This window comes from Prionailurus viverrinus, chromosome C1 (assembly GCF_022837055.1).
Source record: "Prionailurus viverrinus isolate Anna chromosome C1, UM_Priviv_1.0, whole genome shotgun sequence".
Taxonomy (NCBI): Eukaryota; Metazoa; Chordata; class Mammalia; order Carnivora; family Felidae; genus Prionailurus; species Prionailurus viverrinus.
Window position 1 is genome coordinate 162,164,677 of NC_062568.1, and position 24,845 is coordinate 162,189,521.

At 44.1% G+C, this 24,845-nt stretch overlaps 1 protein-coding gene across 3 annotated transcripts in view; it reads right to left on the reverse strand.

Moving 5' to 3' along the window:
- PGM1 (phosphoglucomutase 1) overlaps window positions 1-23,943 on the reverse strand; it is a 71,964-nt gene extending 48,021 nt beyond the window's left edge. For 2 of the 3 annotated variants that reach the window (XM_047872550.1, XM_047872549.1), the window contains exon 1: window positions 23,453-23,943. In XM_047872550.1, coding sequence (XP_047728506.1) covers window positions 23,453-23,698 — 246 coding nt within the window. In that variant the 5' untranslated portion in view covers window positions 23,699-23,943. The remainder of the gene's footprint in view (window positions 1-23,452) is intronic. The other variant, XM_047872548.1, reaches the window with a different exon arrangement.
- Window positions 23,944-24,845: the final 902 nt, after the last annotated feature.

A 24,845-nucleotide genomic window follows, 5' to 3' on the forward strand; every position in this document is an offset into this window, starting at 1 on the left:
ACACATTTGAACTTGCAGAAAATGAAAAGGAAATAGATCCCAGGTGACTGTCAAAGGGATACTGCCCAACTGCAAAGTATATGAGCTTTAGTGGACTGCACAACCCACTTGCACTTGGTAGGCAGAGCACAGGTTGTAGGTTGTAGGTTGAAAACTCCACCAAAAAAAAAAGCTACGTTGAAATCCTAACCCCAGATGCCTGTGAATGTGACCTTATTTGAAAAAAAAAATGGTCTTTGAAGATGTGATCACATTAAAATGAGGTCATACTGGATTACAGTAGGCCCTAAATCCAGTGACTGGTATCTCTGTAAGAGGGAGATTTGGGGACAGAGACACAGGGGGAAGAAAGCTACGTGAAGACAGAGGCAGAGACGAGCTGGGTTGTACCAATGACTGCGGCCACCACCAGAAGGTGGAAGAGGCAGGAGAGGATTCTTGGAAGGAGCATGGCCTTGTGACGCCTTGATTTCGGACTTGTGAGCCTTCAGAACTGTGAGAAAACAAATTTCTGCTGTTTGAAGTCACACCATTTGTGGTATTTTGTTACAGCAGCCCAAGGAAACTAATATAAATTTTTTAAAATACAAATAAATATAATTAAAAACAAACAAAAAAAGGCAAGCCCAGGTCCAGGGACAGCTGATCCCTCTGCATCAGAGTGGCTGGTCTGAGCCAGAGGCCCTTGGAGAGACCTCTCCCCACACTGCCCCAAAGTGTTTGGTTCTTACCACTAAATAACACGGTATGTACCATGGCTTGGAATATACAAATAAGCCTGCTCCCCTGCTCAGTGATGAGGAAAAGGACAGCACATTTTGTAACTTTGGTACCTGGAATAAAGTGGAGCAGACAGTAGCTTAAATATTTGCTGGCTGAACTGTCAAAGGAAGAGCATCCTGTGACCTCTCTGACTAGAGTTTCTGAGGACAGAGGTGAGCTTTTCCGGGCAGTCAGTCACCCAGTACATGGTCTCCTGTCCTAAGACCAACCTCAACTATAAAATTACTCCCAGCATCAGACAACTTCCCAAACCACAAGGCATCCGCAACAGAGCACACTCTGCCTACGTACTGGCATCTTAGGTAATTTCTACAGCACACAGACTTGTGCAATAACAATTAGGAACAGAGCTAGAAACTGCAATAGTGAAGGAAGTAGAGCTGGTTAGCCTGGGTGGTTGAGGCCCAATGTTTGGGCTTCTTCCAAGAGGAGCCCCGTATAATTACAGGCAGAAAGACAGAGAGGTGCTCATTCCTGGAAGCAAACTTCAGTGTAGGCTAGGAAAGTGGTAAGAGAGAGACAGAGACTAAAGCTAACAAGAGAAAAAGAGGGTCATGGCCCACCCCACCCCTTCACTAATATCAGGGTGAGATCTATAGGAAACAGTGTAGCTACAGTGCAGGTCTAATTTCTTTGGTAAATTTTTGTTGTCTGTAAATGTGTGATTTAACTGAGTGAACTGTGCATCATACATTCTATGATATGGATTTAGATCAACCAACCCAAGTTAAAAGACTTGCCCTGATGAAAACATTGGGTCACATACAGACTGCTGTATGCCTTATATTCTGGTGGTTAAAGACAGTCAGCAAACAGAGCTCTGACGTGTTACTGGACAAATACTGTGGCCCAGTCCTCCTCATAAACACCTTTTTAGGGGCGCCTGGGTGGCTCAGTCGGTTAAGCGTCCAACTTCAGTTCAGGTCATGATCTCACAGTCCGTGAGTTCAAGCCCCACGTTGGGCTCTGTGCTCTCAGTTCATAGCCTGGAGCCTGCTTCGGATTGTGGGTCGCCCTCTCTCTCTGCCCCTCCCCCACTCATACTCTGTCTCTATCTAAAAATGAATAAACGTTTAAAAAAAATAAAATAAATAAATAAACAAATAGCTTTTTAGGTTTGCTAACCTAAGTCTCCATGATTCTCCCTTCCTACCAGACTCACAAGATAATTCTTAGACTGTATCTTAGGTTGGCCAGCGTGTAAAAGAAAGCATCAGGGGTTAAGGATCCATGTGGTCCTTAATTCACCACTGGCCACCTTGCCACCCTCCTCCCTTTCTGCAGTAAAGGAGTCACAAAGACTTCTATTTTAAAGTCTAAGCCTGTGGGCTTACTTCTCACAATGGCCTCCTTGTTTTGCCCATACTCCCTCCATGCAGAATGCCTTCACTTTTTCCTGGCTTCCTTTTCATCATCCTTCAAGACTTGGCTCGAATACATCTCCCCTTGGAGGCTTCCTCTGACCACCTCTCCGCGCCTCTCTCCCAAGGGCTCCCAATGACACCCTGAGGAGGCACTTGTCACACTGTATGGTAATGCCCACTGGACGATGAGCTCTGCGGGATGCCAGAGACTGTCTCAATGCACCTGTGCATGTCCCAAATGCACAGCAGGATACTGAGCAACGACAAAATGTTCAGCAAATGTCTGAGGGACAGAACGCAACCCCTCAAATATTCAAAAGAGGCTGCTTGAGCAAGCAGTTACTTACTAGAACTGCGACGCTAAAACCCTCATGGGTAGCAGATCTGGTGCAAACACCGAACACTGAGCCTAGCACTTAAGCTACTCAGGGACAGTTTTACTTATTTGGGGTTACTTGGGTTATTTGGGCTATTTGTGTTATTTGGGCTGGCTTCTGTGTTCTTTTGATATGAGATAACTAAGTATCAAGCTGATAACATATTTCTAAAAGCCTAAAGTTATGTAGAACAGATCCCCCACCCCATGCCCTGGGCATGAAACATTCTCTGTAAGAAAAGACATTTCAGTTCTGAAATTTATTGGCCAGCAGGTGTGGAGCATCTTGATAGGTCATCGACAAAGCTAAGAAGTAAAACTGAAATGTGGGAGCTGGCTGGGGACCATCAACAAAGAAAAGTTTAAAGTATCTGTATTTCTTTTTTTTTTTTTTTTAAATTAAAAAAATTTTTTTTTCCAACGTTTATTTATTTTTGGGACAGAGAGAGACAAAGCATGAATGGGGGAGGGGCAGAGAGAGAGGGAGACACAGAATCAGAAGCAGGCTCCAGGCTCTGAGCCGTCAGCCCAGAGCCCGACGCGGGGCTCGAACTCACGGACCGCGAGATCGTGACCTGGCTGAAGTCGGACGCTTAACCGACTGCGCCACCCAGGCGCCCCAAAAGTATCTGTATTTCTGATCAGAATCCCACTAGCAATGTGCTTATCATGAGTATGGTGTGAGGCTTTATGCTCCGTGACTTCCTACGTATATCTTATTATTTCTTAAACACACCTCTATGACATTAATTTTATGCATGAGCAAAAAAAAAAAAAAAAAAGTTCAACCAGTTTGCCCAAGATTAAACTGCTAATAAATAACATCCAAGAATCAAATACAATCTATCTGACATGAAAAGCTATACTGCCACAAAATTCTAATGTACAAGGGGTCATTTTGATATCCCACTAAGATCCTCAGAATGGCATGAGATCTTTACTCTCTGGTTATCCTTTAGCACATCTAGGTTTTGGACTTTGAGAGATGCTAAATAACATTGCATGTTGAGATTTGTTTTGGCAGGAGGCTTACATTAGTCCAGGGGGGTGACTTTCCTGAAATAACAGTGGAATTTCAAAACAACCATAATAACACACATTTGGCTCACATCTTAACCATTCCCAAAACCTTTGTGTGCCTGTTACTTAATTTAATTCTTATAAAACTCTCCGATAGGACAGATATTAGAATGAATCCCATTTCACAAATGAGAAAACTGAGCTTTACAGTAGTTAGGCAGACTACATGATATTGTACAGTAAGTTGTATAACTGAGATCTGAACCCAAATTTTCAATTCCAACCCACTACTATGCACTAAAGTTGTTTGGTAAGATTCTGGGAGCCACCACATGGCCTGTCTCCCATCTGGTATTAGGTCAGAAGTCTACAAAGCACTTTGGATTATGGAGCTCTGGAATCTTCTCAACAACTATTACCAGTAGTATACTTTTTATTTTATTTTTATTTTTTTAATTTTTTTTTAATGTTTATTTATTTTTGAGACAGAGAGAGACAGAGCATGAACAGGGGAGGGGCAGAGAGAGAGGGAGACACAGAATCGGAAGCAGGCTCCAGGCTCTGAGCCATCAGCCCAGAGCCCGACGTGGGGCTCGAACTCACGGACCGCGAGATCATGACCTGAGCTGAAGTCGGATGCTTAACTGACTGAGCCACCCAGGCGCCCCAGTAGTATACTTTTTAAACTAGGACAACAAATTAGCCACATCCACTAACCCAGTGACTGCTCTCTGCCTCTGCCCTTACTTTACTCTCAGATAAGGCCTCCCTCATGGTTCCATACTTGCCCCAAAAATCACCTCATTGGGGAGAAGACAGCCTGGTTCTCCCCGTCCCCCTCCAGGTGGGGCTGGTTGCTCTCCTCTATGCTCTCATGATTCCCCGAACTTCTCTCCTCCAGCTGACGCAGGTTGAATGGTAACTACTTCCACCCTCTCCCTGCAAAGATATGTCCACCCAGAACCTGTGAATGCAAACTTGTTTGATAAAAGGGTCTTTGCATATTAATTAAAGATCTCGATATGAAATCATCAAGATTTGAAATCATCAGAGATCATCTGAGTTGGCCCTAAATCCAGTAACAAGTACCCTTAAAAGAGACAGAAGAGAAGACAGACACAGAGAAGGCCACATGAAGGCTCATGCAGCCACGAGCATAGAACACGTGGAACCACCAAGAGCTGCAAGAGGCAAGGAAGGATTCTCCCCTGGGGCCTTCAGAGGAAGCAAAGACCAGCCAACACCTTGAGTTCACACTTTTGGTCTCCAGAATTAGGAAAAAAATAAATTTCTGTTGCTTTCAGCCCCCCAGTTTATAGTCAACTGTCAGCAGCCATAGGAAACCAACATACTAGCATTTGCACCATATTTTTGTTAACTACCTACGGAGGTTGCTCTACTTGCATGAGTATCCTGAGAATAAAGACTCTGTCTTATTCACCTTTGTACCCCCATCTCACACAGTGCCTACACCTAGAGAGGGCTCAACAATGTTTGTTGAATGAACAAATCCATACAGTCCGGCATATATAGGCAGCACACAGCAATGCCAGCATACATTTCTTGCAGCATCTCATCAGCAGCATGACATTAGCCTGGGCCAGATAACTATTCCACAGGTCCACCCTACGATCACCATCTTCAACTCCCCACTGCTGGCTCAGGACTCCAAAAAGGTAAAGGCCCCAAATCAATGAGCCTGTGGAGCCTGTGACGGAGAGTCACAGCCACTGTGAACCTCTGCCTCACAGATCAAACTCAAGGGATAGTGTATGGATAGAGAGCGAATAAGACATCTATGTGGTGGGTATGGTGGCAGACACAGAAGACCTCCCCTCTGCGCCCAAATGGGCTCAGCGTTTGGGATAATCATAACAATCATTAGAATCACCCAAGTCTTCTGTTTAGCAAAGACAATGTCAGGCACTATGTAAGCGCTTCACAAATTATGCTTCATCCTCACATAAATGTTTCCAGGCAGATATTATTATTACTCTTTTTTTTTTTTAATTTTTTTAATGTTTATTTTTTTTTTCTGAAATTTATTGACAAATTGGTTTCCATACAACACCCAGTGCTCATCCCAAAAGGTGCCCTCCTCAATACCCATCACCCACTCTATCCTCCCTCCCACCCCCCATCAACCCTCAGTTTGTTCTCAGTTTTTAACAGTCTCTTATGCTTTGGCTCTCTCCTATTCTAACCTCTTTTTTTTTTTTTCCTTCCCCTCCCCCATGGGTTCCTGTTAAGTTTCTCAGGATCCACATAAGAGTGAAACCATATGGTATCTGTCTTTCTCTGTATGGCTTATTTCACTTAGCATCACACTCTCCAGTTCCATCCACGTTGCTACAAAAGGCCATATTTCATTTTTTCTCATTGCCACGTAATATTCCATTGTGTATATAAACCACAATTTCTTTATCCATTCATCAGTTGATGGACATTTAGGCTCTTTCCATAATTTGGCTATTGTTGAGAGTGCTGCTATGAACATTGGGGTACAAGTGGCCCTATGCATCAGTGCTCCTGTATCCCTTGGATAAATTCCTAGCAGTGCTATTGCTGGGTCATAGGGTAGGTCTATTTTTAATTTTCTGAGGAACCTCCACACTGCTTTCCAGAGCGGCTGCACCAATTTGCATTCCCACCAACAGTGCAAGAGGGTTCCCGTTTCTCCACATCCTCTCCAGCATCTATAGTCTCCTGATTTGTTCATTTTGGCCACTCTGACTGGCGTGAGGTGATACCTGAGTGTGGTTTTGATTTGTATTTCCCTGATAAGGAGCGACGCTGAACATCTTTTCATGTGCCTGTTGGCCATCCGGATGTCTTCTTTAGAGAAGTGTCTATTCATGTTTTCTGCCCATTTCTTCACTGGGTTATTTGTTTTTTGGGTGTGGAGTTTGGTGAGCTCTTTATAGATTTTGGATACTAGCCCTTTGTCCGATATGTCATTTGCGAATATCTTTTCCCATTCCGTTGGTTGCCTTTTAGTTTTGTTGGTTGTTTCCTTTGCTGTGCAGAAGCTTTTTATCTTCATAAGGTCCCAGGAATTCACTTTTGCTTTTAATTCCCTTGCCTTTGGGGATGTGTCGAGTAAGAGATTGCTACGGCTGAGGTCAGAGAGGTCTTTTCCTGCTTTCTCCTCTAAGGTTTTGATGGTTTCCTGTCTCACATTTAGGTCCTTTATCCATTTTGAGTTTATTTTTGTGAATGGTGTGAGAAAGTGGTCTAATTTCAACCTTCTGTATGTTGCTGTCCAGTTCTCCCAGCACCATTTGTTAAAGAGGCTGTCTTTTTTCCATTGGATGTTCTTTCCTGCTTTGTCAAAGATGAGTTGGCCATACGTTTGTGGGTCTAGTTCTGGGGTTTCTATTCTATTCCATTGGTCTATGTGTCTGTTTTGGTGCCAATACCATGCTGTCTTGATGATGACAGCTTTGTAGTAGAGGCTAAAGTCTGGGATTGTGATGCCTCCTGCTTTGGTCTTCTTCTTCAAAATTCCTTTGGCTATTCGGGGCCTTTTGTGGTTCCATATGAATTTTAGGATTGCTTGTTCTAGTTTCGAGAAGAATGCTGGTGCAATTTTGATTGGGATTGCATTGAATGTGTAGATAGCTTTGGGTAGTATTGACATTTTGACAATATTTATTTTTCCAATCCATGAGCAGGGAATGTCTTTCCATTTCTTTAAATCTTCTTCAATTTCCTTCATAAGCTTTCTATAGTTTTCAGCATACAGATCCTTTACATCTTTGGTTAGATTTATTCCTAGGTATTTTATGCTTCTTGGTGCAATTGTGAATGGGATCAGTTTCTTTATTTGTCTTTCTGTTGCTTCATTGTTAGTGTATAAGAATGCAACTGATTTCTGTATATTGATTTTGTATCCTGCAACTTTGCTGAATTCCTGTATCCGTTCTAGCAGACTTTTGGTGGAGTCTATCGGATTTTCCATGTATAATATCATGTCATCTGCAAGAAGCGAAAGCTTGACTTCATCTTTGCCAATTTCGATGCCTTTGATTTCCTTTTGTTGTCTGATTGCTGATGCTAGAACTTCCAGCACTATGTTAAACAGCAGCGGTGAGAGTGGGCATCCTTGTCGTGTTCCTGATCTCAGGGAAAAAGCTCTCAGTTTTTCCCCGTTGAGGATGATGTTAGCTGTGGGCTTTTCATAAATGGCTTTTATGATCTGTAAGTATGTTCCTTCTATCCTGACTTTCTCAAGGGTTTTTATTAAGAAAGGGTGCTGGATTTTGTCGAAGGCCTTTTCTGCATCGATTGACAGGATCATATGGTTCTTCTCTCTTTTTTTGTTAATGTGATGTATCACGTTGATTGATTTGCGAATGTTGAACCAGCCCTGCATCCCAGGAATGAATCCCACTTGATCATGGTGAATAATTCTTTTTATATGCCGTTGAATTCGATTTGCTAGTATCTTATTGAGAATTTTTGCATCCATATTCATCAGGGATATTGGCCTGTAGTTCTCTTTTTTTCCTGGGTCTCTGTCTGGTTTAGGAATCAAAGTAATACTGGCTTCATAGAATGAGTCTGGAAGTTTTCCTTCCCTTTCTATTTCTTGGAATAGCTTGAGAAGGATAGGTATTATCTCTGCTTTAAACATCTGGTAGAACTCCCCTGGGAAGCCATCTGGTCCTGGACTCTTATTTGTTGGGAGATTTTTGATAACCGATTCAATTTCTTCGCTGGTTATGGGTCTGTTCAAGCTTTCTATTTCCTCCTGATTGAGTTTTGGAAGAGTGTGGGTGTTCAGGAATTTGTCCATTTCTTCCAGGTTGTCCAATTTGTTGGCATATGAGTTTTCATAGTATTCCCTGATAATTGTTTGTATCTCTGAGGGATTGGTTGTAATAATTCCATTTTCATTCATGATTTTATCTATTTGGGTCATCTCCCTTTTCTTTTTGAGAAGCCTGGCTAGAGGTTTGTCAATTTTGTTTATTTTTTCAAAAAACCAACTCTTGGTTTCGTTGATCTGCTCTACAGTTTTTTTAGTTTCTATATTGTTTATTTCTGCTCTGATCTTTATTATTTCTCTTCTTCTGCTGGGCTTAGGCTGCCTTTGCTGTTCTGCTTCTAGTTCCTTTAGGTGTGCTGTTAGATTTTGTATTTGGGATTTTTCTTGTTTCTTGAGATAGGCCTGGATTGCAATGTATTTTCCTCTCAGGACTGCCTTTGCTGCGTCCCAAAGCGTTTGGATTGTTGTATTTTCATTTTCGTTTGTTTCCATATATTTTTTAATTTCTTCTCTAATTGCCTGGTTGACCCACTCATTCGTTAGTAGGGTGTTCTTTAACCTCCATGCTTTTGGAGGTTTTCCAGACTTTTTTCTGTGGTTGATTTCAAGCTTCATAGCATTGTGGTCTGAAAGTAAGCATGGTATAATTTCAATTCTTGTAAACTTATGAAGGGCTGTTTTGTGACCCAGTATATGATCTATCTTGGAGAATGTTCCATGTGCACTCGAGAAGAAAGTATATTCTGTTGCTTTGGGATGCAGAGTTCTAAATATATCTGTCAAGTCCATCTGATCCAATGTCTCATTCAGGGCCCTTGTTTCTTTATTGACCGTGTGTCTAGATGATCTATCCATTTCTGTAAGTGGTGTATTAAAGTCCCCTGCAATTACCACATTCTTATCGATAAGGTTGCTTATGTTTATGAGTAATTGTTTTATATATATGGGGGCTCCGGTATTCGGTGCATAGACATTTATAATTGTTAGCTCTTCCTGATGGATAGACCCTGTAACTATTATATAATGTCCTTCTTCATCTCTTGTTACAGCCTTTAATTTAAAGTCTAGTTTGTCTGATATAAGTATGGCTACTCCAGCTTTCTTTTGGCTTCCAGTCGCATGATAAATAGTTCTCCATCCCCTCACTCTCAATCTAAAGGTGTCCTCAGGTCTAAAATGAGTCTCTTGTAGACAGCAAATAGATGGGTCTTGTTTTTTTATCCATTCTGATACCCTATGTCTTTTGGTTGGCGCATTTAATCCATTTACATTCAGTGTTATTATAGAAAGATATGGGTTTAGAGTCATTGTGATGTCTGTATGTTTTATGCTTATAGTGATGTCTCTGGGACTTTGTCTCACAGGGTCCCCCTTAGGATCTCTTGTAGGGCTGGTTTAGTGGTGACAAATTCCTTCAGTTTTTGTTTGTTTGGGAAGACCTTTATCTCTCCTTCTATTCTAAATGACAGACTTGCTGGATAAAGGATTCTTGGCTGCATTTTTTTTCTGTCTAGCACCCTGAAAATCTCGTGCCAATTCTTTCTAGCCTGCCAAGTTTCAAAAGAGAGATCAGTCACGAGTCTTATAGGTCTCCCTTTATATGTGAGGGCACGTTTATCCCTTGCTGCTTTCAGAATTTTCTCTTTATCCTTGTATTTTGCCAGTTTCACTATGATATGTCGTGCAGAAGATCGATTCAAGTTACGTCTGAAGGGAGTTCTCTGTGCCTCTTGGATTTCAATGCCTTTTTCCTTCCCCAGTTCAGGGAAGTTCTCAGCTATGATTTCTTCAAGTACCCCTTCAGCACCTTTCCCTCTCTCTTCCTCCTCTGGGATACCAATTATGCGTATATTATTTCTTTTTAGTGTATCACTTAATTCTCTAATTTTCCCCTCATACTCCTGGATTTTTTTCTCTTTTTCTCAGCTTCCTCTTTTTCCATAACTTTATCTTCTAGTTCACCTATTCTCTGCTCTGCCTCTTCAAGCCGAGCTGTGGTGGTTTCCATTTTGTTATGCATTTCGTTTAAAGCGTTTTTCAGCTCCTCGTGACTGTTCCTTAGTCCCTTGATCTCTGTAGCAAGAGATTCTCTGCTGTCCTGTATACTGTTTTCAAGCCCAGCGATTAATTTTATGACTATTATTCTAAATTCACTTTCTGTTATATTATTTAAATCCTTTTTGATCAGCTCATTAGCTGTTGTTATTTCCTGGAGATTCTTCTGAGGGGAATTCTTCCGCTTGGTCATTTTGGATAGTCCCTGGCGTGGTGAGGACCTGCAGGGCACTTCCCCTGTGCTGTGGTGTATAACTGGAGTTGGTGGGCGGGGCCGCAGTCAGACCTGATGTCTGCCCCCAGCCCACCGCTGGGGCCACAGTCAGACTGGTGTGTGCCTTCTCTTCCCCTCTCCTAGGGGTGGGATTCACTGTGGGGTGGTGTGGCTCGTCTGGGCTACTTGCACTCTGCCGGGCTTGTGATGCTGGGGATCTGGCGTATTAGCTGGGGTGGGTAGGCAAGGTGCTCGGGGGCAGGAGGGGCAGGCTTAGATCGCTTCTCCTTAGGTGATCCACTTCAGGAGGGGCCCTGTAGCAGCGGGAGGGAGTCAGATCCGCTGCTGGAGGTTTGGCTCCGCCGAAGCGCAGAGTTGGGTGTTTGCGCGGAGCGAGCAAGTTCCCTGGCAGGAACCGGTTCCCTTTGGGATTTCGGCTGGGGGATGGGCGGGGGAGATGGCGCTGGCGAGCACCTTTGTTCCCCACCAAACTGAGCTCTGTTGTCAGGGGGCTCAGCAGCTCTCCCTCCCTTTGTCCTCCAGCCTTCCCGCTTTCCGAGCAGAGCTGTTAATTTATGACCTCCCAGACGCTAAGTCGCGCTTGCTGTCGGAACACAGTCCGCCCGGCCCCTCCGCTTTTGCAAGCCAGACTCGGGGGCTCTGCTTGGCCGGCGAGCCGCCCCTCCGCCCCGGCTCCCTCCCGCCAGTCCGTGGAGCGCGCACCGCCTCGCCGCCCTTCCTACCCTCTTCTGTGGGCCTCTCGTCTGCGTTTGGCTCCGGCGACTCTGTTCTGCTAATCCTCTGGCGGTTTTCTGGGTTATTTAGGCAGGTGTAGATGGAATCTAAGTGATCAGCAGGACGTGCGGTGAGCCCAGCGTCCTCCCAAGCCGCCATCTTGCCGCAACTCCTATTATTACTCTTTTTATACCAAATCTACACATGGGGGAACTGGCTATGGCGAGCTGTGTGACCATGTTTTTCTCACAGATTTGACTATGGCCAACCGCGTGGCCCAGCTCAGAGAGGAGGTTTGGCTTTTGTAACACGTGCCAACCTCACTCCCATTTCCATTTGGGAAATGAGTGTAGGAGTACACTCATTTCCCTTTTACTTCATTTTTAAACATACTTCATTTCATTCTGCTCACAGAATGCATTTCTCAACCTCCCCATGAGGCAGTGTAACATAATAGTTTCATTACTAAAGCAAAAGATCCTTCCCCATCCCCACCCAGTCAAGCCATCTCAGCTCCATTTTCTGGCCTCTTTGCAACCATGAGATGACCTCTTGGAGTCAGGCGGGCACAATCTTAACATCTAGGTCTCTAGTTTCTGTGGCTTAGAGCTGACAGGACTCTCATCCTAGGTCAGGGCCATTCGGTCTACTTGTGTTTTAACAAACCTTCTCATTGTGCACAATTTCTAAATGCCTGACCAAAGTATGTTTAGATGCCTACCAGAATGGAAGAGAACCATATCCCTAGGCCACCGCAGGCATCTGCCGAAGGAAAGCAGAATGCCAGAATCTTCCTCAGCATGAACTATCTTCTAAGACCTGCTCCACAGGGCAGCGTGCTTGAACAGCACAAAATATGGGAACTCATTTTTAACAGTTATGCCAGAGTATTTTCATTTAAATTAATGTTATCTCCTTCAAAACAATCATCTTGGGAAGCAACATATTTATTCAAACAGTGCTCACATTGCACTAACATTTCTGGAACTCTCTCAGCAACTGTCTTAACAGTCTGTGGCACTTCCTTTGAAAGTCTTCAGTCATAACAAATTTAATCCTCTGAGAGTAGATTTGAACTTTGAAAAGAGACAAAAATTGGTTGGAGCCATGTCTAATGAATAAAGTGGGTGATCAAATCTTGTTACATCGCTTTAGGTGAAAAATGAGGCATGACTATAAAATAATGTGACTGGTTTTCCTAGGTGACCCATAAACCGACTGGCTGAAAAATAATTCCCATAGAGGAGTTTCAAAATGCTTTGAGCACTAGACGCATCACTGGAATAAGTGTACGGTTCCCAGAGTGGTGATTTGGCAGGGTACAATACTAATTTGGATATATAAGTTCAAATATGTTTGCAAAAAAAGAAATCTGATTGCTTACACTCATGAAAATGAAGAAGCTATTCTCCTGGAGAAATTTCTCCTCCTTTTTACTGACAGCCTGGTCTGCTTTGGACAGGGAGTCTGCTGAGAAAAATCCATGGAGGATTATCTTTTTTTTTGTATCAGTCCTCCCCCATTCAATCAAAGGCTCTTTGAGAAAGGGGACTTCTTCAACTCTGTGTCTCCAGTGCTCAGGACAGCACACACAGAAGCATGAGACACTAATTCCACCATTCTTGACACAAATCCTTTGACTTTGCTTATTGTGTTCCTGGAGCTTCACTTGCTAAATGTAACTTCTTCTGCCTGGCAACCCAAACTAGACTGTGTAAAATCCACCCACCCAAACTTCTAATGGTTGGTCAGGGCCAAAAACATAGGGAAATAAGAGGGACTGATTACTAACACAAGGGGCTTCATTTAGGGCCATGGAAATAGTCTAAAATTAGATTATGGTGATAGCTGCATAACTCTGTAAACACATTAAAAGACATTGGGGCACCTGGGTGGCTCAGTCAGTTAAGCGTCCAACTTCAGCTGAGGTCATGATCTGGCAGTCAGTGAGTTCAAGCCCCACATCGGGCTCTGTGCTAACGGTTCAGAGCCTGGAGCCTACTTCGGATTCTGTGTCTCCGTCTCTCTCTACTTCCCCCCCCCCCACTCGCACTCGGTCTCTCAAAAATGAATAAATGCTAAAAATAAATAAATAAATAAGAATTTTAAAAAGACATTGAATTGTACACTTTGGGTGCCTAGGTAGCTCAGTCAGTTGAGCATCCAAATCTTGATTTCGGCTCAGGTCATGATCTCACGGTTGTGATATGGAGCCTTGCATTGGGCTCTGCCCTGGCAGTGTGCTTGGGATTCTCTCTCCCTCTCTCTCTCTGCCCCTTCCTTGCTCACGTTCTCTCTCTCTCTCTGCCCCTCCCTTGCTCATGCTTTCTCTCTCTCAAAAAAAAAGATATTGAATTGTACACTTTAAATGGGTGAATTGTGTGATATGTGAATCATATTTCAATAAGGTAGTTTATTTAAAAAGTCCTTCACGTGGGGCGCCTGGGTGGCGCAGTCGGTTAAGCGTCCGACTTCAGCCAGGTCACGATCTCGCGGTCCGTGAGTTCGAGCCCCGCGTCGGGCTCTGGGCTGATGGCTCAGAGCCTGGAGCCTGTTTCTGATTCTGTGTCTCCCTCTCTCTCTGCCCCTCCCCCGTTCATGCTCTGTCTCTCTCTGTCCCAAAAATAAATAAACGTTGAAAAAAAAAAATTTAAAAAGTCCTTCACAATAGGAATGTTTGTGCCTTGATTCCTTTCTAATATGGCGGTTGGAATAAATGATAGCTTCTCTTCCAAAAATCTAGTTCTCTATATAAAATTAAGTTTCTGTCTTCTTCTATATCTCTATCACTTGAAAATGACTGCATGGTTTTCACCAGATTTGGAAAGCATGTTTAGGACAGTGAGGACTATTGAGTGTCCCCCAATATCAATTATCCCTTTCATTTTGCTTGACACCCCCAATGGTTAGTCTCACACACAGTACCCAGAATAACATGGGTATTTCCCAGCCCCCCTTGCTGTTAGAGGGCTTAGACCAAGTTTTGGTGCAGAAGACATGAATAAAATTGAAGATATGCAGTCTCTTTGAAAAGTGTGCCTTCCTGGGGCACCTGGGTGGCTCAGTCGGTTAATCATCTGACTTCAGCTCAGGTCATGACCTCACAGTTCGTGGGTTCAAGCCCTGCACTGGGCTCTGTGCTGACAGTTCAGAGCCTGGAGCTTGCTTTGGATTCTGTGTCTCCCTCTCTCTCTGACCCTCCCCCGCTCATGCTCTGTCTCTCTCTCAAAAATAAATAAACATTAAAAATTAAAAAGAAAAAGAAGAAAAAGAAAAAGTGTGCCTTCCTCCCACTTCCTCCCCTTCCTCTTGCCCAGAATGACCATATGGTGGTAGGAAGCCATCTTGGATCATGCAGATAAGGGCAATTCACTAGGGGAGGCTGAGGAACAAAAGAAAAGAAATAGAGGACCCTTTACAAAACAGAGCCACCCACAACAGCCCAGGACTGTCCACACCCAGTCTATTACAGAAAGGATTCTATTACTATGATCTTTTATTTTGTTTAAGTAACTTGTTTTCACAGACAAATCTATATGTTAACTAGTGATAAAATCTGATATTCTGTACCAAAACAGAATCTAAAATACGCAGCATCAGCATACCTTTTATGCCATGACAAAACTATTATCACTGCTACCTTGGAAGGCAGACCACTGGTCAACCAAACCCAGGCAAACAGGTGAGAGAATTCAGAACAGAAGCATTTGTTGGCTGCTTCTTGCCACAACAGAGAGGAGCTCAGGCAAAGACTAGCTAGTCCACAGGCAAAAATGGAGGTTATAGCTCTGCTAAGGATGTTTTCTTTAACTATGGTCTGCAAACTGTGTTGTCCAAGTCCAGTATTTGTAGCCTTACAGAGTTGAAATGACCACTACCTATGTTCCCCAGCTAAGGCAGCTTATACATGAAGCAGTAGGTGTAGAGGAAAGGGCTGTGGACTCAACTCTTTCCCAGGATTCCCTGCTGGACAATGAAAACTGACCCACCAGCAAAGATCGAATTAAAGAGACCGCCTTCTTATTTAGCCTAGCTTTTCCTGTCTCAAGGCGGCTATCATGATGGAGACATCAGAGGAGGAACAGAGCAGAGGCCAGAAAATAAAAGCCAAAGTTTTCAGGCTTAAAACTCTATCTACGTGAGAATTTTCACTGTGGTTATCAGTACATGGAACTGATCAGAAGAGGCCAGAAGAAGCCTAATAAACTTTTGAAGTAATTATATAGTGAAACAAACCACACTAACTTGGTCTGCAAAAGCAACTCCTGCCTTCCTACACCCCCCAACTTTTATCAGCAGAAAGCAGGATGCAAAAGCTGTGCAGATCCCAAACTCTCAGAACCTACAGCCTAGTGTCTAGGGCTAAATCAGCATGGAAGACAAAGAATAAGAGAGTCCCTCCTGTGGGCACCTGGGTGACTCAGTGGTTAGGCGTCCAACCCTTGACTTCGGCTCAGGCCATGATCTCACAGTTCATGAGTTCAAGCCCCTCATTGGGCTTCACGCTGACAGTTCAGAGCCTGCTTGGGATTCTCCCTCTCTCTCTCTCTATCCCTCCCCGCTCGTTCATTCTCTCTCTCTCTCAAAATAAATAAACCGAAAGAAAGAAAGAAAGAAAGAAAGAAAGAAAGAAAGAAAGAAAGAACAAAAGGAAGGAAGGAAGGAAGGAAGGAAGGAAGGAAGGAAGGAAGGAAGGAAGGAAGAAAATCCCTCCCGGAGTGCAGAATCAGGGCTCCCTGTGGACCTACTCTATTGTCAGACCAAGGAGTCTGCACTCCCAGCCAGCAGCAAAGTGTGAATACTATGGCTGGCGATCGCTCTACTTCTATAACTACATCACTCTATATATTTATTGGAAGGAATTAGAGGTGACACCCCCAAGGAAGAGTGATGTGCTTCATGGGCGGGAAGAACAGTGGGCATGGCTGTCTGCATGCCCAAAGAAGTGGCCCATGGCAGAGATTTCTACTTGCAACTTCCTTTCTTAAGATAACAGAACCACCCCTTTTTAGCTGGCCACATGCCTCTCAGTATAAAGTCTGCACCTTTTTGTCCTTCTTGCAGGTAAGTGTGGCCTGTCTGGAAAATCTAATCAATGGATTGTGAGCAGGAGTGAGGTGTGCAATTTCCAGATTGTTTAAAGGGAAGGAAAAAAAACAAAACAAAACACTTTGCTCCACCTTTTTCCTGTGCCCACTGGCTGAAATGTGGATAAGGGTGTGGGGGCCACCTGTAACCAGGTGGGGCAAAGGCAACACCTTCAAGATGGCAGAGCCATATGATTGAAGGAAGTTGGGTCCCATGGCTCTACCATACTAGTCCTGGTGTGCTTAGACCTAGACTATTCCACGAGAGAGAAACTTCCATTTTGTTTCATCCACTGCTGTTTGAGTTTCTGTTACCAGTTGAACCTATGTAATTGTACACATTATTTGAGTTAAAATACAGGCCACTGGTGTACATCAAATTCACTTTAAGGCACCGTTAAATGTCATCTTCCAGGACCTCCAAAACTGAGCGATGATGGGACACCAGGCCTTGATAGGGAACTCTAACAGAGACTTCAAATATGAGCCAAGCAGAAAGCCACAGGGCACAATGCTGTGTAGTGCGTGTGCTGAATTATGATGGCTCTCCTTCTCAAATGTGCAACTCTGAGTAGCAGTGGGAGTGTGCAGTGTAACAGAGAGGGGAAAAGAGTCTGACTTAGATCAGTGAAGCCAAGAAAGAGAGGCTCCTGAACAAATTGCTTAAAATATTTTTCATAACAAAGGCTGTGTAAGGGCTAAGTGCCTGGCTCTATAAAACAGTCTTGTCCATTCCTCTACTTAGCTAGCTCTTTCAGCTATGCACCCTCCTCTTCTGTTCGCACACTATCCACTCTTCAAGACACAATTCAAGTTCCACCATTTCTTTCCCCAGTCCAGAATGTTCTCTCCCTTACCTGCACTCAGCACTTTTTCTAATTCTGTTCTTTGCACATATACTTATTTCTTGTGTCTTATTTCCCCCACTCCTGGATGGAAAAGGACAGTATCTCATTTATCCTGGTATTTAATACCAATTCAAATAAACAAAGTGTGAACAGGGGGAGAACAATCGTTCATAAGCCATCATAATTAAAGGACTTTTTTTTTTTTAATGGGAGTCATAGCATATTAAACATTGACCCAAAGATGGTTCTCTGCCAAGTCTTCCTTGCCCTAGCACATCAGATTTTAAGGAAAGGTAGCAAGGTGCCTCTACCTAACACCAGTTACCTCAGAGTCCCAAAACATCCCCCTTCCTCCCCAGTATTCTTTCATTTCCTTCTCAGAACTATATCTAGAAACATGTCCCTTTACCCGTGCTTACAGCTGGCCTCATGAAAGTTCGGGAAAGGGTGATTCATCCCAAATGGGAGATAGTGGAGTTCCTCCAGTTAAGACAAAGTTCTCAAAGCCCCACTGGTTTGATCTGAGAACCTGAGACCCTTAATCTCTGTGTCATGTATTTGATGCCCATTTTGGTGCAAGCAGTACCTGACCCTAAACAGAGATCATTTGTGGGGCGCCTGGGTGGCTCAGTCAGTTAAGCATCTGACTTCGGCTCAGGTCATGATCTCACGGTTCGTGAGTTTGAGTCCCGCATCGGGCTCTGTGCTGACAGCTCAGAACCTAGAGCCTGCTTTGGATTCTGTGTCTCCCTCTCTCTCTCTTCCCCTCCCCCTCTCATGCTCTGTCTCTCTCAAAAATAAACATTTAAAAAAAAAAAAAAGGATGATTTATTTAGTGCAGGGGTTCTTAACTCAGGATCCTTAGAAGAAATCCCTGGGTAGAATTCAATGGTGTCCTTGAATTTGAATGGCAAAACAAACAAAAGCTTTATTTTCATTAACCTCTAAATGAAATTTAGCATTTCCTTGACTTATGAATATAGGCAACAATTATTATTATTACCATTACAAATACTACCAGGGACTGTATCATCAATAGAAATCACAGATATTTTCATATCATATTATACTTATCTAAAATTACTGAGATTGCAGATGTATCAAAATATCACTTATCACCACTCTAAAGTAAGACAGTATTAGACTTCCCACTAAATATTGTTACTTAATGTGTCAGTCAGGAAGCATACAGATCTTGCTGCATCACAAATTTGATTAATATTTTGATAATTGAATTTCAATATAATAATTCCTTTGTAATCCTGTATGTTTTGTTTTATCTATTTTTTTTTTAAATGTGTATTTATTTTTGAGACAGAGAGAGACAGAGCATGAACGGGGGAGGGTCAGAGAGAGAGGGAGACACAGAATCGGAAACAGGCTCCAGGCTCTGAGCTGTCAGCAGAGAGCCCGACGCGGGGCTCGAACTCACGGACCGTGAGATCATGACCTGAGCCGAAGTCGGCCGCTTAACCGACTGAGCCACCCAGGCGCCCCTGTTTTATCTATTTTTTAAAAAGATATATTCTAGTAAAGAGTCTGGAGACTAAATAAAGGAATTAACACACAAGAACCCCTGTGGGTTGATGAAAGAAAACCAGCTTACTCACAAGTTCCCACGCAGGCATTTATTTATTTATTTATTTATTTATTTATTTTTGCTGAAGATAATGATGAACTATCGTTCAAAATATCCAAACGTTCTGGGGCGCCTGGGTGGCTCAGTCGGTTAAGCATCTGACTTTGGCTCAGATCCTGATCTCATGGTAGGTGAGTTCAAGCCCCATGTCAGGCTCTGTGCTGACAGCTCAGAGCCTGGAGCCTGCTTTCGATTCTGGGTCTCCCTCTTTCTCTGCCCCTTCCCTGCTTGCATTCTGTCTCTCTCTCTCTCTCAAAAATAAAACATTAAAAAAAATTTACAAAATATCCAAACATTCATTTACTTGGGAGTTTGAACTCTCCCCAATTCTTAATACTGGTCACATGCAGACCATTGGGCCCAAGAGCAATTTTTAGAGACCAGGAGTGGTTTGAACTGAGTTGTCTGCTCTGGTATCTCTTAAGACGTCTCAGTTACAGAGGCCCGTAAATTCCTTTCTCACCGTGCTAATCTGAGTTAGGTCTTTGCCACCTGCATGCAACTGGCTTCTAACATGGAGTCCCTCTATATTGGTTGGGGCCACTGAGGGTAGAGGAAGGTGGGGGACAATGATAGTATTTATGAAAGGTGGGGAAGAGATGTTAATATCTGCATCCGGTTGGGCCTGATTAGCTTAGTGTCCCCAGATCAACAGAACACTGATAACACAAAGTCCTGTCCCAGGCCCATTGTAAGGTTTCCCCAAAGTGTCAATCAGCTTCCAGGTGACAAGAGATTACAGGTACTTTTTTTCTTTAATTTTTTAAAAATGTTTTATTTATTTTTGAGAGAGCGAATGTGAGTAGGGGAGTGGCAGAGAGAGAGGGGGACAGGGAATCAGAAGCGGGCTGTGTGCTGACAGCAGTGAGCTGGTGCAGGGCTGGAACTCACGAACCACGAGATCATGACCTGAACCAAAAATCAGATGCTCAACCGACTGAGCCACCCAGGTGCCCCAACACTATAGGTACTTTTAAACTCATTTCATTTAATCCTCACAAGAACCTCTATGGGTATGTCTCATTGCTTCCAACCTTTACAGAAAAGTGGGGGGAAGGGGATCAGAAGTTAATTAACTTGCCCAGCAGTGTCCAACTCCTATATTTTTATTCTTTTCTGTCTAGTATTCTTCCCCTGACAAACCCACCTTAGGAATTCCAACTTTAAGCCTCAATTCAGCTACCACTTTCAGTGTTCTCAGACTCCAGAAATAAACCTCTTAGTGTTTTCTGATACCTTAGGGCACATCTTGCTAATGGATACACAGAATAAATCAAGATAAAGCAGAGAAGCTCACACAGTTCAAAGCTATAGCGGCAGACGTTGAATGTAGGGGAAAGCGCTTGGTGGAGCCACTCTCGCTACTGGGGATGGGTCCCTGCTACCTCTCTAATGACCCCCTGCACACCATATGCTGACCTCTACTTTCAGTTTTCACCTTTCTTCATAAGAGCAAAAGTCCTCTTCAGATTGCTTTGGGTTTGCTGTTTGCAAAAGCAGGTAATTAAGGTAGGTCTTTCATCCAGGTGAAGTGGCCTAACAGGAACTTTCAGAAAGGACGGCACACCCGTACAGCCCTCCATGCTGTTCCCCCTTCAGTACCTGGCACACACCTCCATCGTAACACCTAATGCACTGTGCTCTGTTTATTCTTGTCTACCTCCCCTTTTATGCTGTTTTTGCTGAGGACAGGAATATTTTCTATCCCAAGTACTCAGCACAATGTCTGATACAAAGTAAGCACATAATAAATGTTTGAAGAGAATAAATTTATTGCTCACCAACTATACACTGGCTTTAAAGGCTGGAATACACTTAACTTGAAGTATATTCCATACTGTTCACAATTCAGGGCAACTGAAACCAGGACTCACTGAAATCTGCACTATCTGCAGATACAGATAAAAGCAGACTCCATCTTAAAGAAGTTTACTCTCTAGAGGGGAGTGTCACATGTGAAGATAATTTCACTGGGATTTCATTAATCTATTCTAGAAGTATCTATAAGAAAGGAGCACTTAATTGGGGGGGGGGGGATGAAAGTGGCAGACAGAGGTTGTTGGGGAAAGTTTTCTGAAGATGTTATCTGAATTGAATCACACCAGAAGACAGGAGGAATATATTTACATCCCTGGTGAGGAGAGAGACAGAGACAGAGACAGAGACAGAGACAGAGACAGAGAGAATAAAATCAGAGAGCAGCAGCTGAGGACAAAAACTTAGGAAAGAGCTAGGGTGTACACAGCACAAGCAGGTCATGAAGGAACTCTCAAAAAGTATGAGTAGAATCAGGAGAGTGATCAAGGCAAGGGAATGAGGACTTTAAAAGTGCAAAACCAGGGATGCCTAGGTGGTGCAGTCGGTTGAGAATCCGGCTCCTGATTTCGGGTCAGGTCATGATCTCGTGGTTTGTGAGTTCAAGCCCCACGTCAGGCTCTGTGCTGACAGTGCGGAACCTGCTTGTGATTCTCTCTCTCCCCCCTTCTCTCTGCACCTCCCCAACTCATGCATATTCTCTCTCTCTCTCAAAATAAATAAACTTAATAAAAAATTATTTTTTTAAAAAAAAGTGCAAAACCAGCAATGCCAAAGGCAATAAGAAGGCCAAATAAGGCCTTAAAAAAAGTATTCAATGGATTTAGCAACCAGAAAGTCATTAGTAACCTTGGCAAGTGGTGAAGGAAGAAGGAGCCAGACTGCAGGGAGGTGGTAAGTGAATGGGTGAAAAATCAGTGGTGGCAATTGGCCAAAAAGGGGAAAAGCAAGAAAGCAGTAGCTAAAAGGGGATGAGGTTTTAAAAACATATATATATATATTTTTTTTTTCTTTTTGGTCTCAGCCTAAATTTTTCTTTCCCATCCTACACTACTCCCAAATGGACAACTTTCCTCAAAAATTCCCACTATGACGTAAGCTCCTTAAGTACGAGTCTTGTGTCTGAATTGTCTTTTTATTCCACACATTTTCTGTATATGGCATAGGTTCAGTCTTTTTGAATGAATGAATGAATGAAATACATATTCAACACAGGTGATAAGGAAATGAAGGGATCTATTGGGTAACATCTGTTTTTGCTCTTAAGGGAATTTGTGGTTGTCTGAAAACTCAAGAGCATATTCTATTCAGAGGACCTTCTCTCCTTGATGCTTATAAATGCCTGACTCAGGGAGGGAGATGTAGATTGGGGCCCAGTGTAGATTTTACAGACTAGGGAAAAATAGTTCCTTATAGATTTAAGGGTCCCTTCCTTCACAGAAGTTGTAATTGGTAGGTCTATATTAGATTCTGGGTGCTGCTTTTATGGTTCCTCTTTAACCTGCCCAGGCTTCAGTTTTCTCACTGGCAACGTGAAGATGCCCATAATAGCATTGACCTCATAAGGCTGCAGCATAAATGAGATACTGCACATTTAGTGCTTTTCGTGGTGCGTGGCAAAATGACACTTATATGTTAAAGATAAAGTATTACTAAAATGAATAAAAATATCACTAAAAGAAATGAGTTCCAGAAAAGCTAGGTATAAGTCAAATCTTATTTTAAATACAGAAAGAGAAACTCGTTAGAAGATGTTTTACAAAAGTGAATGAATAATCAGCTCCAAGTTGCCTGTTTTATAAATCCACCTTTTCATTCATAAAGTTTACTGAAAAATCTTTCAGAGTTTCACCTATCCAAGTGGACCTGCCCCTGAAGTCAGTTAACGTTCCTTAGCTGGTGGGGAGGGTGCGGGGGCGAGGGGCGAGCCAAGGGGTTGCATTAATTTCCTGGCCAGCCACGAAGGCTTGCATAAGAGCACCCTTGGGTATGCAGTTTCTGTTCTCATGAAAATTCAGCTCCAACTCCTCGAAGAACAGATCTAGAAGCACCATCTGGCAAAGACTAGCGTTTTCAAAAGCCTGCGTCCCAGCAACCAGGCCGTGGAAGGGCGGGAGCTCAGTCCCAACGCAAACTAGGATGTGGAGAGAGAGAGCAAGACTTGGCAACCTCTTCTCAGTCCTGCCGGTCTCACGCACCAGCTGGGCGGGCGCTCCCGCCAACCATGCCCCACGGCGTCGGGCTCCCAGCCAGTGGGAAGCGCCAGTCTCAGACCAGAATAGCAAGCAACTGGGAGGGATGGGAGGGGGTTCTGAGCAAGGCAGAAGCCGTCTAACCTTTCCGGGTGAAGGCGACTGCACTCAGAGTTGTAACTGTATCTTTAGCCACAGGAAAGGTTAATGTAAATGTCAGAGGCCTCCGCCGGAGGGGTGGGGAAGGGAGGAGGCGAGAGAAGGGCGGGGCAAGAGGCGGAGGGTCGGGCCTCCCAAGGTCAAGCCCTGCTCACCCGTCCCCGGAGAGTCGACAAAGCAGCTCCGCGGAGCCCCGAGGACACCCTTCAGCACCCTGCGACCTCCGCGGGGCCTCCAGGCCAGGAAAAGCCAGAGCAAAGGAGTTGGGTGGAGACTAGGGCGGCACACGGAAGTGGCCGGGCCCGAGCGCGGCTGGGGGCGGGCGACTCCAGCGGCACGTCGCGCACGGCCCCGCTCCTGGCGCACGCCGCGGAGGAGCCGGCGCGTCCCTTACCCCGTTGGCGGCGGCGATGCGCACGATGAGCTGGATGGCCTCCTTCATGTAGAACCTGCCGTCCCCGCCCACCACGAGGGTGGCCTCCTGCCGCTGCGCCGGCTCCACCGTGGAGATGATACTCTGGATGAAATTCTCCGCGTAGTTGGCGCTGCTCTGAAACACCTTCACCCGCTTCCGCAGCCCGCTCGTGCCCGGCTTCTGGTCCGGGTACGCCTGGGTCTTCACCGTCACAATCTTCACCATGGTGGCGACTCGCTTCTTGGGGCCGGAGCGGACTCTGCTAACCGCGGGGAGGCTGGAGCTGTGGCTGCAGCTGCTCTGGGGTGAGGGCGCGGACGGGCTAGGGGCAACGCCAGCTCTCTCGCCTGCGCTCGGCCCTCCTCCTTAAAGGGACAGGGGACAGGGCCCTCCCTCCGTGGCCAGCCCCACTTTGCAGGTACAGGGGGGCGGGTAGAGGAAAAGGAGAGCGCCCACCTCCAGGCCTCCAGTGAAATGGGTGGAGCCTCTCTGATTTCCCCTTCCCACCCCACCCCGTCAGCCAATCCACTATAAAATGAAATCCGCAACTCCTTCCCTACTGGGAAGGGCAGAACGTGGGGTAGGGACTCGGTCAGAGGGCAAGTGTTGGAGACAGGGTGGGAAAATTGCAGAGTATAGTAATTTCCTGTGGTTTGGCCAGAGTATCTTATGTAAATAGCTTTCTGGAAACCTGTTCTAAGAGATAGAAGTGGCAACCTTAGGTAGATTTCATGACTCCTTATTTTTTTATATTCTCTGTCCAAATATTAGTTTGTGTCAGAAAAAGGAGTCAGTTCCAAAAGTCGTATTCCACCTACTACTTTCCATGTATTTACTGATGGACCAAACCCTTTACTTCCCATTGGTTAGGGTGCCTTTACTAAGAACTAAAGTTTATTGAATAGAATGTTTCTAATCCTTGCTAAAGTACAAGTTTTATTTTTCCCTATTTTATGCTTACAAAACGAGATTTAAAAAATTAAATGGCTTGTCACGGCCATGGAGATAACTATATGCAGGAGGCCAACTCAGGTGGGTGTTTCTGCAAAACCAGGGCTCTTAACCTGGTTCGCCTGCTAAGTCACCAGATTTCATAACTAGGAAATGTACAGGGAGGCCTTAATATAGGTACAAATATAAGGTAAGGCTGAGTATAACATAATTCATCATCAAAATAAGTCAGTTATTTGTGTAATAAAAATTGGGTGAAGAGACCAAGAAGAACTGAGGTGGCCAGAAAGAGTTCATGGAGGATACAGAGTGAACAAAAGACCCTTGACTGTTAAGTAGGAATATTGATTCTTTCCTTTTGGTTTAGCATTCCCCTTGATTTGGTGAGAGTGATTGTCTTCTCTGCTCAGAAAATGTGTCA